Source organism: Mustelus asterias, chromosome 2 (assembly GCF_964213995.1).
Source record: "Mustelus asterias chromosome 2, sMusAst1.hap1.1, whole genome shotgun sequence".
NCBI lineage: Eukaryota > Metazoa > Chordata > Chondrichthyes > Carcharhiniformes > Triakidae > Mustelus > Mustelus asterias.
Genome location: NC_135802.1, coordinates 77,250,834 through 77,265,794, shown reverse-complemented (window position 1 = coordinate 77,265,794; position 14,961 = coordinate 77,250,834). Strand labels below are relative to the sequence as shown.

At 43.7% G+C, this 14,961-nt stretch overlaps 1 protein-coding gene across 1 annotated transcript in view; it reads left to right on the top strand.

Annotated features, from left to right (window-relative positions):
- The window catches only part of elp2 (elongator acetyltransferase complex subunit 2), a 138,040-nt gene that overhangs the window by 61,805 nt on the left and 61,274 nt on the right, over positions 1-14,961 (top strand). Inside the window, exons 11-13 of the mRNA XM_078237588.1 lie at positions 3,843-3,974; positions 7,296-7,445; positions 11,360-11,551. Of these exons, the coding sequence (XP_078093714.1) occupies positions 3,843-3,974; positions 7,296-7,445; positions 11,360-11,551 (474 nt within the window). The remainder of the gene's footprint in view (positions 1-3,842; positions 3,975-7,295; positions 7,446-11,359; positions 11,552-14,961) is intronic.

The following is a 14,961-nucleotide window of genomic DNA, read 5'->3' as shown; positions in this document are numbered from 1 at the left end:
GAGAATCCTAGGATAAATCCCATCCGGCCCAGGGGACCTAGCTATTTTCACACTTTCCAGAATTGCTAACACCTCCTCCTTATGAACCTCAATCCTGTCTAGTCCAATAGCCTGTATCTCAGTATTCTCCTCGACAACATTGTCTTTTTCCTGTGTGAATACCAACGAAAAAAATTCATTTAGCGCCTCTCCTATCTCTTCAGGCTCCACGCACAACTTCCCACTACTGTCCTTGACTGGCCCTAATCTTACCCTAGTCATTCTTTTATTCCTGACATACCGATCGAAAGCTTTAGGGTTTTCCTCGATCCTACCTGCCAAAGACTTCTCATGTCCCCTCCTGGCTCTTCTTAGCTCTCTCTTTAGGTCCTTCCTGGCTAACTTGTAACTCTCAAGCGCCCTAACTGAGCCTTCGCGTCTCATCTTTACATAAGTCTCCTTCTTCCTCTTCACAAGAAATTCAACTTCTTTAGTAAACCACGGTTCCCTCACTCGACCACTTCCTGCCTGACAGGTACATACTTATCAAGGACACGCAGGAGCTGTTCTTTGAACAAGCTCCACATTTCAATTGTGCCCATCCCCTGCAGTTTCCTTCCCCAACCTATGCATCCTAAATCTCGCCTAATCTCATCATAATTTCCTTTCCCCCAGCTATAACTCTTGCCCTTTGGTATACACCTATCCCTTTCCATCGCTAAAGTAAACGTAACCGAATTGTGGTCACTATCACCAAAGTGCTCACCTACCTCCAAATCTAACACCTGGTCTGTTTCATTACCCACTACCAAATCCAATGTGGCCTCGCCTCTTGTTGGCCTATCTACATACTGTGTCAGGAAACTCTCCTGCACACATTGGACAAAAACTGACCCATCTAAAGTACTCGAACTATAGCTTTTCCAGTCAATATTTGTAAAGTTAAAGTCCCCCATAACAACTACCCTGTTACTTTCGCTCCTATCCAGAATCATCTTTGCAATCCTTTCCTCTACATCTCTGGAACTTTTCGGAGGCCTATAGAAAACTCCCAACAGGGTGACCTCTCCTTTCCTGTTTCTAACCTCAGCCCATACTACCTCAGTAGACGAGTCCTCATCAAACGTCCTTTCTGCCACTGTAATACTGTCCTTGACTAACAATGCCACACCTTCCCCTCTTTTACCACCTTCCCTGCTCTTACTGAAACATCTAAACCCCGGAACTTGCAACAACCATTCCTGCCCCTGATCTATCCATGTCTCCGAGATGGCCACAACATCGAAGTCCCAGGTACCAACCCATGCTGCAAGTTCACCCACCTTATTCTGGATGCTCCTGGCGTTCAAGTATACACACTTCAAACCACCTTCCTGCCTGCCAGTACACTCCTGCGACCTTGAAACCTTATCCATGACCTCACTACTGTCAACCTCCTGTACACTGGAGCTACAAGTCAGGTTCCCATCCCCCTGCTGAATTAGTTTAAACCCTCCCGAAGAGCATTAGCAAATTTCCCCCCCAGGATATTGGTACCCCTCTGGTTCAGGTGTAGACCATCCCGCTTGTAGAGGTCCCACCTACCCCAGAATGAGCCCCAATTGTCCAGGTATCTGAATCCCTCCCTCCTGCACCATCGCTGTAGCCACGTGTTCAACTGCTCTCTCTCCCTATTCCTGTCCTCGCTAGCACGTGGCACAGGTAACAAACCAGAGATAACTCTGTTTGTTCTAGCCCTAAGCTTCCACCCTAACTCCCTGAATTTCTGCCTTACATCCCCATCCTTTTTCCTACCTATGTCTTGGATGCCTATGTGAACCACGACTTGGGGCTGGTCCCCCTCCCCCTTAAGGATCCCGAAAACACGATCCGAGACCTCACAGACCCTGGCACCTGGAAGGCAACACACCAACCGCGAGTCTCTCGTTCCCACAGAATCTCCTATCTGTCCCCCTAGCTATGGAGTCCCCAATGACTAATGCTCTACTCCTCTCCCTCCTTCCCTTCTGAGCAATAAGGACAGACTCTGTGCCAGAGACCTGTACCCCATGGCTTGCCCCTGTTAAGTCGTCGCCACCAACAGCTTCCAATACGGAATACTTGTTATACAGAGGGGATCGCTGCTCTGACTGCTTCTTACCCCTTCTAGCAGTCACCCACGTATCATCATTTCTAGGAGTAACTACCTCCCTGTAGCTTTTATCTATAGCTGCCTCTTCCTCCTGAATGATCCTGAGTTCATCCAGTTCCAGCTCCAGCTCCAGATCCCTAACACGGTCTTCAAGGAGCTGGAATTGGATGCACTTCCTGCAGGTGTACTCAGCTGGGACACTACTGGTGTCCCTCACCTCAAACATCCCACAGGAGGAAAATTGCACTGTCTGCACTGACATCCCTGCTAACTTCCCTTACTAAGAAACGAAAGAGAGAAAAAAAAGCTTACCTGCTCTCACTCCAATTTGGTTTTTTTTAGGTTAGAGGAGGGGGGAGGGTGGGAGACTGTACACGTGTAAGTGTCTCGAGTTTCCTCCCGTTTCAAATCTATTGGGCAAAAACCTTCCCGGGCCTCTCCGCGGCCTACTTCCGGTTTCCTGTTTCCTGCTGCACTGAAAAAAGGTCATAGCTGACATGCCAAATTTCCTTAGTCTTCTGAGAAAGTAGAGGCATTGGTGGGCTTTCTTAACTATAGTGTCGTCATGGGGGGACCAGGACAAGGTTGTTGGTGATGTGGACACCTAAAAACCTGAAACTCTCAACCCTTTCTACTTCGTCCCTGTTGATATAGACAGGGGCATGTTCTCCTTTACACTTCCTGAAGTCAATGACAATCTCCTTTGTTTTGTTGACATTGAGGGAGAGATTATTGTTGCCGTACCACTTCACCAGATTCTCTATCTCATTCCTGTACTCTGTCTCGCCATTGTTTGAGATTATGGTGGTGTCGTCAGCAAACTTGAAAATCAAATTGGAGGGGAATTTGATCTCACAGTCGTGGGTGTATATGGTGTATAGTAGAGGGCTGAGAACACAGCCTTGTGGGGCGGTGTTGAGGATGATTGTGGAGGAGGTGCTGTTACCTATCCTTACTGATTGTGGTCTGTGGGTTAGGAAGTCCAGGATCCAGTTGCAGAGGGAGATGCCGAGGCCCAGGCCACGGAGTTTGGAGATGAGTTTCGTGGGAATAACGGTGTTAAAGACTGAGGTGTAGTCAATAAATAGGAGTCTGACATGGGTGTCTTGTCTAGGTGTTCCAGGGTTGAGTTAAGGGCCAGGGTGATAGTGTCTGCTGTGGACCTGTTGCAGCGGTAGGCAAACTGTAGTGGATCCAGGTAGTCTGGGAGGCTGGAATTGATTTGTCCCATGACTCGCCTTTCGAAGCACTTTATAATGATGGATGTCAGAGCCACTGGACGATAGTCATTGAGGCACGCTGCTTAGTCCTGGTGGCAAGCCATTTTTTCTGCCCTTGTGTCACGTCATCTGCTGTAAAGAACTCCCACTCTCTTCCCTGAATAATGTAGCATGCAATGAAAATTTCCAAACAATTAGCTCTTTGAATAAGCTATTAAGCTTGTTAATGTGGATATTAAAATAGCAGATGGGTTTCAGTGTGCACTCCCCCTGGCCTTGCACAGTGTTTGAGATTGGCATAATGACATTATATTCCCGACCCATAATCATCACATTGCATTTCACATTTGTGCAGGGATTTGTGGATATAAATTCCTGCACCTTGTTTACTGTGCCACTATTTTTGTTATTTAGAGGTACATATCTGCATTAAATAAGTTTTAGTGTACCTTTTTGATCCCATATTTGCACTTGGATGGGAACTTAAAAGGTTCTCTTCTACTTGTTTCCAGGTTCGTGTTGGAGAAGTGGGTGGAAATACATTGGGATTCTATGGTTGCCAGTTTAGTCCAGATGGATCAATGATATTAGCTCACGCATTCCATGGAGCTCTTCACCTCTGGTCTCAGGACAAGTCTAAGAAGGTAAATCAGTTTGGAGTTATTTTTTGAAAATGGTGCACCTTCAAACCAATTTCTGCTCAGAATTCTTAAAGTTAAAATTTGATTCCCTATTAGGATAGCAATGATAAGCAATGCAATTGTATTTTGCACTATTGTGTTATATTTTGAAATAGAGGTTAATTTCTTGTAAAGTACTTTTTAAAAATTCATTCATGGGTTTTGGATGTCACTAGCTGCGCCAACATTTATTGCCCATCCCTAATTGACTTTGAGAAGGTGGTGAGCTGCCTTCTTGAATCGCTGCAGTCCATTTGAGGTAGATACACCCAGAGTGCTGTTAGGGAAGGACTTCTAGGATTTCAACAGTCAGAATGGTGGGTGGCTTGGAGGGAAACCTCCTGGTAGTGGTGTTCCCATGCGTCTGCTGCCCGTGTCCTTCTGTGCTTCTAGTGGTTGAGGGTTTGAAAGGTATTGTCTAAGGAACCTTGGTGAATTCCTGCAGTGCAACAAAGTACTGTTGCATTGATCACGAGTCATCAAAAATTGAAGTCAGAGTTGTCCGAACCTTGGAACAGAGCACTGAACTAAGGGTAAAAAGCTGGGATTTATAATTTTATTTGAAACTTCAGGCTGCCATCTGTTGCTTTTCTGGAATACCATTTGAATCTTTCCCATTTCAATGATATGCTTAATTATAATGAAGCATCTTATGAGGGGCTTGGCTCAGTAGGGTGAAGTGTTATTTTTGGATATCAAACCCTGATACTCTTAGTGCCAAGGAAACATTGGCAACTGTCATGTATAAGCCTTTAATCCCAAGAAAGTGGTAGAGGGTGGATTTATACTGAAGCTTGAGGCGCTAATCTAAGTAATATGGAGAGCTGGACTAAAATGATGATTTGGAACTCGAGAAACTAGATAGGGAATTTGAAACATTCTGCAAAATAATCCACTAAGTGTATCTGCAGGAGTTGCCAGATCTGACCTCAAGGTAACCCATAACATGCATGTGAAATATGTGTATTTGCTTCAATAAGGTGGGCAGGATTTTACGGCCTTGCTTGGGCGAGATTGAAAATTCCCACCAGGTCAATGGAGATTTCCGTTGTCGGACCCTCACCCACTCCGATTCTATGGCGGGCAACGTGGTAGAGTTCCGACCAATATTTCTGCCATTTCTCAAAACTTTGAGTCTTTGCCAAAGCTTATTTTACAAATTTCCAAGTGTTAGAAGTATAACTGCTTTGGAAGCAGTTCCAACATATGTGTTCCTACCATCAAAACAAAACCAAGAATTGTGGCCAACATTAAACCATCTTAGATTTCTGTAAGGTTGTTTCTCAAAGTGAAATGCCAGTTGGTTCAGGCTGCAAGAGTATTCTATGTCAGGATGTACCAAAGCGCCTTGCTACTATTGTTAATTTGTCCAAGGTGCAGTCTTTTTGATGCAACATTAAACCAAAGACCTGTTTTGATGACTCAGAAGGATGTAGAAGATCTTGTGCTATTATTCCCAGAGGAACCAGCCCATTCTTGTGGCATCCTGGCGAATATCTGTCCCTCAATCAGCATTGCTAACAATATAAATTTGGTTGGTCTTTTTATGTCATTACTGTCTGTTGGACCTTGCTCCGCGCAAATTCACTGGAGGGCGTCCCTACCTTATAATGATGACTGCACTTAAAATGTCCTTAATTTTCTGTATAGCTCTGCAGTATCTTGCGAACATGAATGCAAGTTCTTTCGGTTTTTTTTCCTTCTTTCCCTTGCTCTTTTTAAAAGTGAAGTATTAGAGGAACAATTGCTCCCTCTCCCATGCCCAATAATGTGCCTCATCTCCAACCTATGAACAGCTAACTAATATATCCATGAGGACTTTTACTTCTTTCCATCAAGTCCTACTTCTGTCATTGTAGTTAGACACGGCTAATTCGGCATTAATTAGTTTCAGGCTGTGCACTCCTCGGCCTCAAGAAACGGCAATAAAGCAACAGGAAATTTACTAATTAGAGGAGAGGAAACAGTCAAAAATACAAAGCAAAAGAGAATATCAATAAACTTTACTCCTGCATTCAGAAAGAGCTTGTCATATCTTATTAAGAAATTCACTCTGAATTACACCATTAATACTTCCTTCACATAGTTTTAAAAATTGCGAGATTTTATGAGCTTTTTTCTCCTTGACACAGAGTTCCTTTCAAAAATGGTGCTCCTTTGAACTGTTAAGTATCTTATTTCCAAAAATCTTTTTTGAGAATTTTACATATTTACTGAATTATCAGAATGTGAAATGTTTGTGGATGATGTGTGTGAATAATGGCCCCGATATTTCTGAGGAGGAGGTAAGCAAAACTTGGAAATTCCAGAAACACTGGAGGTCCTGGTGAAGCTAATGCCAGAATCTCTTGTTGTTTTGACTTGTTTCCTGCCTGGCAACTGACCAGATTAGCTGGCTGGAAAGTCGGTGTTAAAAGGTTATAGCCAGGAACCTGATTCCTGACAACTGGGGAAGCACAGGTTGGTGTGATGACAATCAAGAGGAGGGCGCTGGCAGGAATTGCTTAGAGCTGGGGCCTGGCTGATTGTTGCAGGTTTGTTTGAGGGAGCACCCTTGCTTCTCCAGGTGCACAAGACACTCTCATTACTTTTCCCAGCGAGTTAAATTCAAATTGCTGCCAAAATATCAGGAACAGAGCCTCATTTACGTATTATAACAATGGACTCACCCCCTCTAGATTGAGTTACTCAAGAGCTGCAAATTGGGCTTGTTTGTGGCATGGTTGGGTTTCGTAAATTTCTCAATCTAACTCACCAGTTCCTTTGTGCCCCTGGTGGATGGGAAGTGTTAAATTATTCCCAATTACTCTTTTCAGAATAATTTGATGTAGTGTGTCAAATTGATCAAGGTTTATCTCGAATGGGAGTGAAATGAAAATACTCTATAATTGCCTGAGACTTGCAAAATTTCTCACTCTGAAAAAAATCTACAGAAAGCTGCCCAAACAGGTACAATTCAGCACCAACCAATTAAAACTGTCTGGACAGATGAAAAATGTGGGTTGTTTTAGTTGCTTATTCAAATAATGATTATTTCCTATTTCACTTTTTTTGTTTTTCCCATTTGTGCAAACTGGAAATAAAAGTATTTTTAACCATAAAATGCTGATGTGCTGCATGTACTATTTGTATTGTGAGGGAAATCACTTTCTGATGTAGCAAAATCTGAATTGAAAGGATTAAGTATGGATGTTTAATATCAATATATGCCTACCCTGTGAGTGGTGGTTTGTGCTTAACCTGCATTATCAGACTGATGCTTGTTTCAATTTCAAATGCTTTTAGGGAGAATGGCGACCAGAAGTTGTACTTTCGGGACATTTTGGTTCTGTACAAGACTTGATCTGGGATCCTAAAGGAGAGTTTATCTTGAGTGTTGGCTCAGATCAGACAACAAGATTGTTTGCCCCTTGGAGAAGGACAGGACATGAACAGGTAATCAGTGTGACACTAAGCAGCATCAAATGTGGATGTGGTTAGAATGTATGTGAAAAAAAAGTCTGCAAAAACAAGTGACTCTGGTTAGCTGGGATCAGAGAAGCTGGGACCGTTTTGTTTTAAAGAGAAGGTTAACAGAAGATTTGAGAGAGGATTTGCTAGCATGAGGGGGTCTAAACAGAGAACTGAGAGAAACTCTTCCTGTTGGAATGGTTATGAACTGGAGGACACAGATTTAAGGTGATTAGCACAAGAACCATTGGGAACAGTCATGTGCGATGAGTGGTTACAATGTGAACTGAACTACCTGAGACTCCATCATGGTTTTCAAAAGGAAATTAGAAGAGGAAAAAAACTTCAGAGCAATGGGGAAATTACAGTTGATTGGGACAAGCTGATGTGCACTTTTAGAGAACCAATATAAACCCAACAGGCTAAAAGGCATCATTCTGCGCTGAAAGATTGATGAGAGATTGAATCGGTTAGGATTATATTAGCTAGAAGTCAGAAGAATGAGGGGAATCTCATACCATCAGGGTAGATGCAGGGAGAATGTTCCGATGTTGGGCGAGTCCAGAACCAGGGGTCACAATCTGAAGGACTGAGATGAGGAAAACTCTTCACCCAGAGAGTGGTAAGCTTGTGGAATTCACTACCCAGAAAGTAGTTGAGGCCAAAACATTGTATGTTTTCAAGAAGATGGAGTTAGATGTAGCTTTTGAGGTGAAGGGGATCAAAGGATTTAAGGGGAAGGCAGGATCAGGCTATTGAGTCAGATGATCAGCCATGATCATAATGAATGGTGAAACAGTCTCGAAGGGCTGAATAACCTACTGCTCCTATTTTCTATGGCCACGATTCTCCCAAATTGGGACCAAGTGCCCACGTGAGGGGTTACCTGCTGGCGATTAGCAGTGTCCATCAGATGGGATTCTCCCACCTGATAGATGCTAATTTATTCATAGCGGACAAACCGCCGGCCAGCCCTGCTGCTCAGAGACTGGGCCACCATTTTTAAATGGTGACCCGATCTCGGTGTTCGTTTACTGCTCCCCTCCCCCCTCCCCCCACTCCCTCCCAAAAGATGAACTGGTGCCCCCCTCCCTCCTCAAATGACATGGGGAGCACCACTAACTGCTCACCAAAGAGGGACATCCTTCTCCGCACCCACAAATAACGGGTGACCACTCAGCCTCCCTTCAACCTCACGCCCCCACTCAGGCCCCTTTTCACTATCAGATCTCCCACTCTGCCTCCCTTCAGGCCAAGCACCTAGGCTGTACCAACAGTGCACTGACACCATGGCCTAGTGCTTTAGGGCCCGAGGGGGCTCGAGGAGATAGGTCCAGTGGCCATTTGCCCCTCTGCTGGACTGCTCCTTCCAGCCTTGGCAGACCTGACGATCACCCCGACATGGTGGTTTCAGACAGTCCTGTGATCAATTTCTGCATTCTTGCCTTCAGCTGTAAAAATTCTGAAGTGGCCAAGTCACTTTAATCTCCATGCCCCCGGTCACTTGGCAGGATTTTTAAATCTTTGCAGTACTCCATTCTACAGCAGAGATTTTCCTTTCACCCTCTCAGAAGCTGCAAGTGAGAGCAGACCCCTTTGAAGCCCTCTGACAGAGAGGAGGTGGCAGTTTCACCTGCTTTGGGGGTGGTGGTTTCCAGTCTGCCCAACTGTGCACTCAGCCCCAGTGTATGCACACAGCTTTGATTTGAAGTTGCTGTGGCTTCCCAGCAAGCTGAAATTGTTGAAACCCTCTGCATTGCACTTGAAATTCAACTTGCAGTCCCTCTTAAAATAGTCAGCTGTCAGATCAAAGGATTTCTAACATCCTCCAGCCATCTCTTTTTATTCTGATTTTCTTCATGGTTGACTGAAGCTCAACTACCCCATTGATCTTGACCGCAGTGGAGACAGAGCCTAATCCTGATTGATAGTCCATGGTTTAACTTCCTCTTTCAAGTGATTTGCAGCTGGCAGTTTAATTTTTATGCCTGTGGGTGTGGGTGGAATACGTCCCATTGCTGAGGGATTGGTGGATCTTCCTTGACCCTTGGGGCCCAACATGCTAGGTCCTTGCTTGTGAGGTCTTGTATTAAAGCCTGCCAAGTGCAGATCCCACTGGGGAGGCGGGTGAATTGGTTGTTAGGTTGAAATGCCTTTTGAGGTTTCACATATAGGTTTAAGGTGAGAGGGGAGAGATACAAAAGGGTCCAGAGGGGCAATCTTTTCACACAGAGGGTGGTGAGTGCCTGGAATAGCTGCCAGAGGTAGTAGTAGAGGCGGGTACAATTTTGCCTTTTAAAAAGCATTTGGACAGTTACATGGGTAAGATGGGTATGTTAGAATGTAACCAGTGACAACTTTGTATTGGATGTAATGTGACCAATGGTACTGAGTTGTAAGGGTCAGCTGACCCATAAATCATGGAACCAATTACAGAATGATGTGATGGTCAGCTGACTCACTATAAGTAAGAACCTGTTGGGAATTGTGGGGAACTTGGATTGGCCCAGGGTGAGGCCCCAAGTTTGGAATAATGACGTTTCTTTATTAAACCCTTTCTTTGATTTGTAAGTTGGAGTAAGTTTTGTTATATTTTTATGGTCTGCATTTGAAGAGTTCCTTCTGAATAAACAGGGTATAGAGGGATTTGGGCCAAATGCGGGCAATTGGGACTAGTTTAGTGGTTAAAAAAAGGGTGGCATGGACAAGTTGGGCCTTAGGGCCTTTTTCCATGCTGTAAACCTCTATGACTCATAGGCTTGCGGATAGTTTTGACTTGCTGTTGTGACACATCCCTTCAATTATAACCTGAGAGTTAAAATTGACTGAATTGTCCTCATCATACATTCTCTCCACTCAGTCAAATCAACAGTTGAAGTTATACTGATGAATTGATCTTGAGAAATTGTATTCAATGAGCACACTCATTTGACTGTGTCTAAAATCTGCTAGTAATCATTAAAATCTAAACGATGTTAGTATTGGAAAATCAGAAAGAATGTTGCACTGGAATAATCTGTTGAATCCAGTCACTTCAGAGTCAATACTGACATCCTTATTTCTAATATGCCCAAATGACTTGAACACAAGAACCAAATATTAGCTTCTTAAATAGCTGATCTCATGAAATATTAAAGAACCACAGAGACCAAGATTGCAGGTAGATATTTGAATACGATTTCTAATGTAACAAACAAGTACTTCATTTAACCCTGATACATAATGCAGCTATGTCAAAATATATAGGTCAAGTATGCAATGAATGGAGTCGAAATAGCCCCAGGACAAATAGTAATTATGCTGATTTTCATGTTCAATGTGATGAAGCAGCTTTTAAGAAAAAAAAATCAAATATTAGGATCACTAGCCAAAATAGTCAAATGCAAGTTGATAGAAATTATGTCCAGTTTCTGTTACTATACCTTTCCTGGAGAGAACAATTTGCTCAAAGTTGCTCCTGACAAAATTAAGACCAACTCTCTGAACACTTCACATGACAGAAAAGCAACACAGCTGAACAAAGGTTATTTAAGAGAGGTAAGGGAGATTCAAGGCATCTTGTCTCAAAGGGCTTTTAAGAGATTATTGAGGACCGTATGAAAGGTACCAAGGAATGTAATTTGTAAAGATGATCTCAAAATGTCGGCGGCATATGAGTGTTGAGTGGAGGAAATAAATAACAAGCAGTAATGTGAAGTTAGAGGAATGGAAGATGTGCACTTAGATATGTGACTTGAGAAGATTAATTGTTGCTGGTGAAAATGGCTGGGTACCAGGTGGATGAATTTGACTGGGTCCGTTTCTTATCCTTAGCTTATGTTTTTCTCACTCTTCCTGATGCTGATACACTTTAGTCTCAGGTAGTTACTTATGTGGTAACTTGATCTTTTTTCATGTAGGTGACCTGGCATGAAATAGCACGGCCACAGATACATGGATTTGACATGCAGTGCTTAGCTTTAATGGGTCGTTTTCAGTTTGTTTCTGGTGCTGATGAGAAAGTGCTTCGGGTCTTCACTGCCACCAGAAACTTTGTGGAAAATTTCAGTTCCATTACCTCTACCCCACTTGAGGACCTGCTCTCAAAGAGTGTAAGTATACTGAATACTGACTGTCATTTGATACCACAGAACTTGAATATTTCTGAAAAGAAAGATGTATTGCTGAAGATTTTTATCTTGCACTCACCAGGTTAAACACAATACCAAATTTCAAACAATCACAGCAGTTTATTCTACAGGAGAAAAGAGGGTTGATTGGTTGGCAAGTCCACTCTGAGTTCCCCATTGCTTTCTCCATGGCAGTGCCTCAGCCTATCAAAACAGTAGGAACCATCCAAAGTCTCCGATCTAAATCAATGTAGGATAATTGCCCACAGGAAGTTTGAACTTCCCATGCAGTCCTTGTAAAGGGATTTCTGGTGTGGGGTTGGTGGTCTCCAGTGCATCTTCTGGTGGACCTCCTGAGTTTGGTCTCCCAGCAATGGGATGTAATGGGCCAAGAAGTTGATTGAACAGAAGGAAACAAGTAGTTACTTGTTACAAGAACACTGTAAAGATGGGGAAAATACTTAGTGGAATACTCTAGGGAGAAGGAGTGGGACTCGTATCAATGTTTCCTCTGAAGTATGTGTGTACATGAATGCACAGCATCCAGAAGGGTTCTGTGCAAGCCAGTCACAAGTTTAAGATATCACGCATGTGCAGCCACACTGTGGTAAACCACTGTTAGCTTATTACCTGTATATGCTTCATGCCTGGACACATCCCTGCCAGCCCTACCCGAGACCCCCCCCCCCAGGTCCAGGTATAAAGGCGACTGCTCCCCACCCCCCTGCTTCAGTCTAGACCAGTTCATCGGCATGGGTGTGCTCCAAGTCTTTTGCTAATAAAAGCCTATTTGTTCTTGCATACAAACTAGTCTTTGCTGAAATGTAGCCAAAGTCGTAGCATAGAAACCACAAAACTATTGACTATGTGCTGGTCAGTTCACACTTTTGATACTATATCTAGCTCTGGTCAGGAAGACAAGGGAGAGATATTCAAGTACTACTCTTGCTGTGCTTTTCTTAAATTCAGTTGGGTTGTGCTGCTCAGCTGAGGTCACACCAAAGAGCCGGAGATACCAAAGGTTTTTATCTGCCATGTGATATCATGGGTCTCTTGAGACTGAGGCAACCCCCATCTCGAGTCTTGTGAACATACGAGCAAAGAGCAGGAGGCCATTCAGCCCACCGAACCTGCTCCAGCATTTAATAAAATCATAAATCTGTATCCTGCCTACCACTGATAACCTGTCACCCTCATGTTGCCAATAATCTATCCACCTCTGCCTTAAAAATATTCAAAGATTCTGCTTTCACCGCCTTTTCAAGAAGAGCATTCCAAAGACACTCAGCCCTCTGAGTGAAAGCATTTCATCTCGTCTTTGTTCTAAATCGGTGGCCCCTCACTTTTAAACCGTGACCCCTAGTCCTAGATTCTCCACAAGAGGAAATATTCTCTCCACGTCCACCGTGTTAAGATCCCTCAGGATCTTGTATGATTCAATCATATCACCTCTTACTCTTCTAAACTTCAGCAGATACAAGCTTAGCCTGTCCAATCTTTCCTCGTAAGGCAACCCACCCATTCCAGCTGGTAAACCTTCTATGAACTGCTTCCTAAGCACTTACATCCTTCCTTAAATAATGTGACTAATACTCCAAATGTGCCTTGTACAACTGAAGCATAACCTTCCTATTTTTGTATTCTTTTCCACAAACTATAACATTCTGTTAGCTTCAGGACCTTTGCGGTGTTAGCCATTGTTTGCTTTGAAATGGCTCAGTAATTTCTGGAAGCCAGCATGTGACCAGCTGGTGGCACCTTGTCAGCCCAGCAACTGTCCATTTTGAAAAGCACAAAAAATTACTTTATAAAGTAGTCCAGCTGATGAGTATATACATATTTTCTTGCATGTCTCGACCGGACATGCCTCTCCCCTTGTGAAAATGAAATTCATCCTATTTAATTTTAAATGGGCTTTCTGGATCTATGGACTTTCTGGTCCACTATTTAAAATCGGAAAGAAGGTTTCTGCTCGTTATGCTTCAGGCAAGGCCTTAAACTTTCTTCTCTGGCCTTAGTGCCTTAGTTTCTTTCTGGCTGTTTGGCAACAAGGGGCATCTCCCTCACTATTTCCTCTCCTGCTTGAAGATTTCCTCTGGTCCCATTCCAGTTTGGGGATGTTTGGAAAATTCACTTATGGTTGTAGAAGTCTGGTTTGATTTTGCTGGCCTTGAATTGGCCTTGCTACTTTTGAGCTGCTCTTGGCCGAGTGCTGTGGGAGCCATCCAACCCTTTTCAGCTTCCTGACTGTTGCCAGCTTTCTGCCCTTAGTTTCTTTCAATTTTTCTGGCTGAATCACAGCCTTTTTTTTGGTCCAGGTAGCTTTTCCGGAGACACCTTATTCCTAAGAGGTTCGTTCTGGTAGCTGTGTGAACTTTTTTCAGCCTCCTGCCACATGGCAGAGTTTTGCTGCTACTCGTTGGGTTGCACAGCCTCTGTGGAGTGTTCTGACTTCTCAGAATGCTTGGGACCTCACCAAGACCATTCCCTGCAATTTAGCTATTTTCCTCATCTATTTTTGGAATTCCCCCTTTATGTTTGGCTGGTTTAAAGTACAGGGCTGGGAACAACTTTGCTACGAGCTAAATCATTCACAAGGTGGAAATCAGTTAAAGCCACTGGCATTCCAAGGACGATCCCCACTGTCACCAAGTCTGGGACCCTGTTGAAATGTAGGATTATCTGGTGGCGAGGGACTGACAGGTATCTCCCTCCCACCCCACTAATCAGTGCTTTGACTTTCAGTGAGGGATAGATTTAGATGTCGTGCTGACAATAATGATTGAGTGTCTCTTGTCTCCTGGAGTAGCACAATCTGGGACTGGTGTAGGAACAGGAAGGATGAAACTCTGATAGCTCTTGTGGATTTTGCCTAGTCCCATCACACACACCTGATGAAGGATCAGCGCTCCGAAAGTTTGTGCTACCAAATAAACCTGTTGGACTTTAACCTGGTGTTGTGAGACTTTGTGGGAAACCCTACGAGGCCAACTGACTTGCCCAACAATCTTCAGCATTTGGGTTCGGATTGGCCTATTTTGTGGTAATGGGAACTCAGTGGCCTCCGGAATTCTCGTTTCGGACGGTGTACGAGATTTTTTAACCCTCTTTTGTGGTGCTTTTTCTGGGTTCTGACTTTTTTCTTCTCTGGATTATCCTGGTTACCATCCCAGTGCATTGTTTGGAAAGGGTCTGCCAGGGTTTATAGACATGATGTGGAGATGCCGGCGTTGGACTGGGGTGAACACGGTAAGAAGTCTCACAACACCAGGTTAAAGTCCAACAGGTTTATTTGGTAGCAAATACCATAAGCTTTCGGAGCACTGCTCCTTCGTCAGATGGAGTGGAAATGTGCTCTCAAGCAGTGCAAACAGACAAAATCAAGTTGCAGA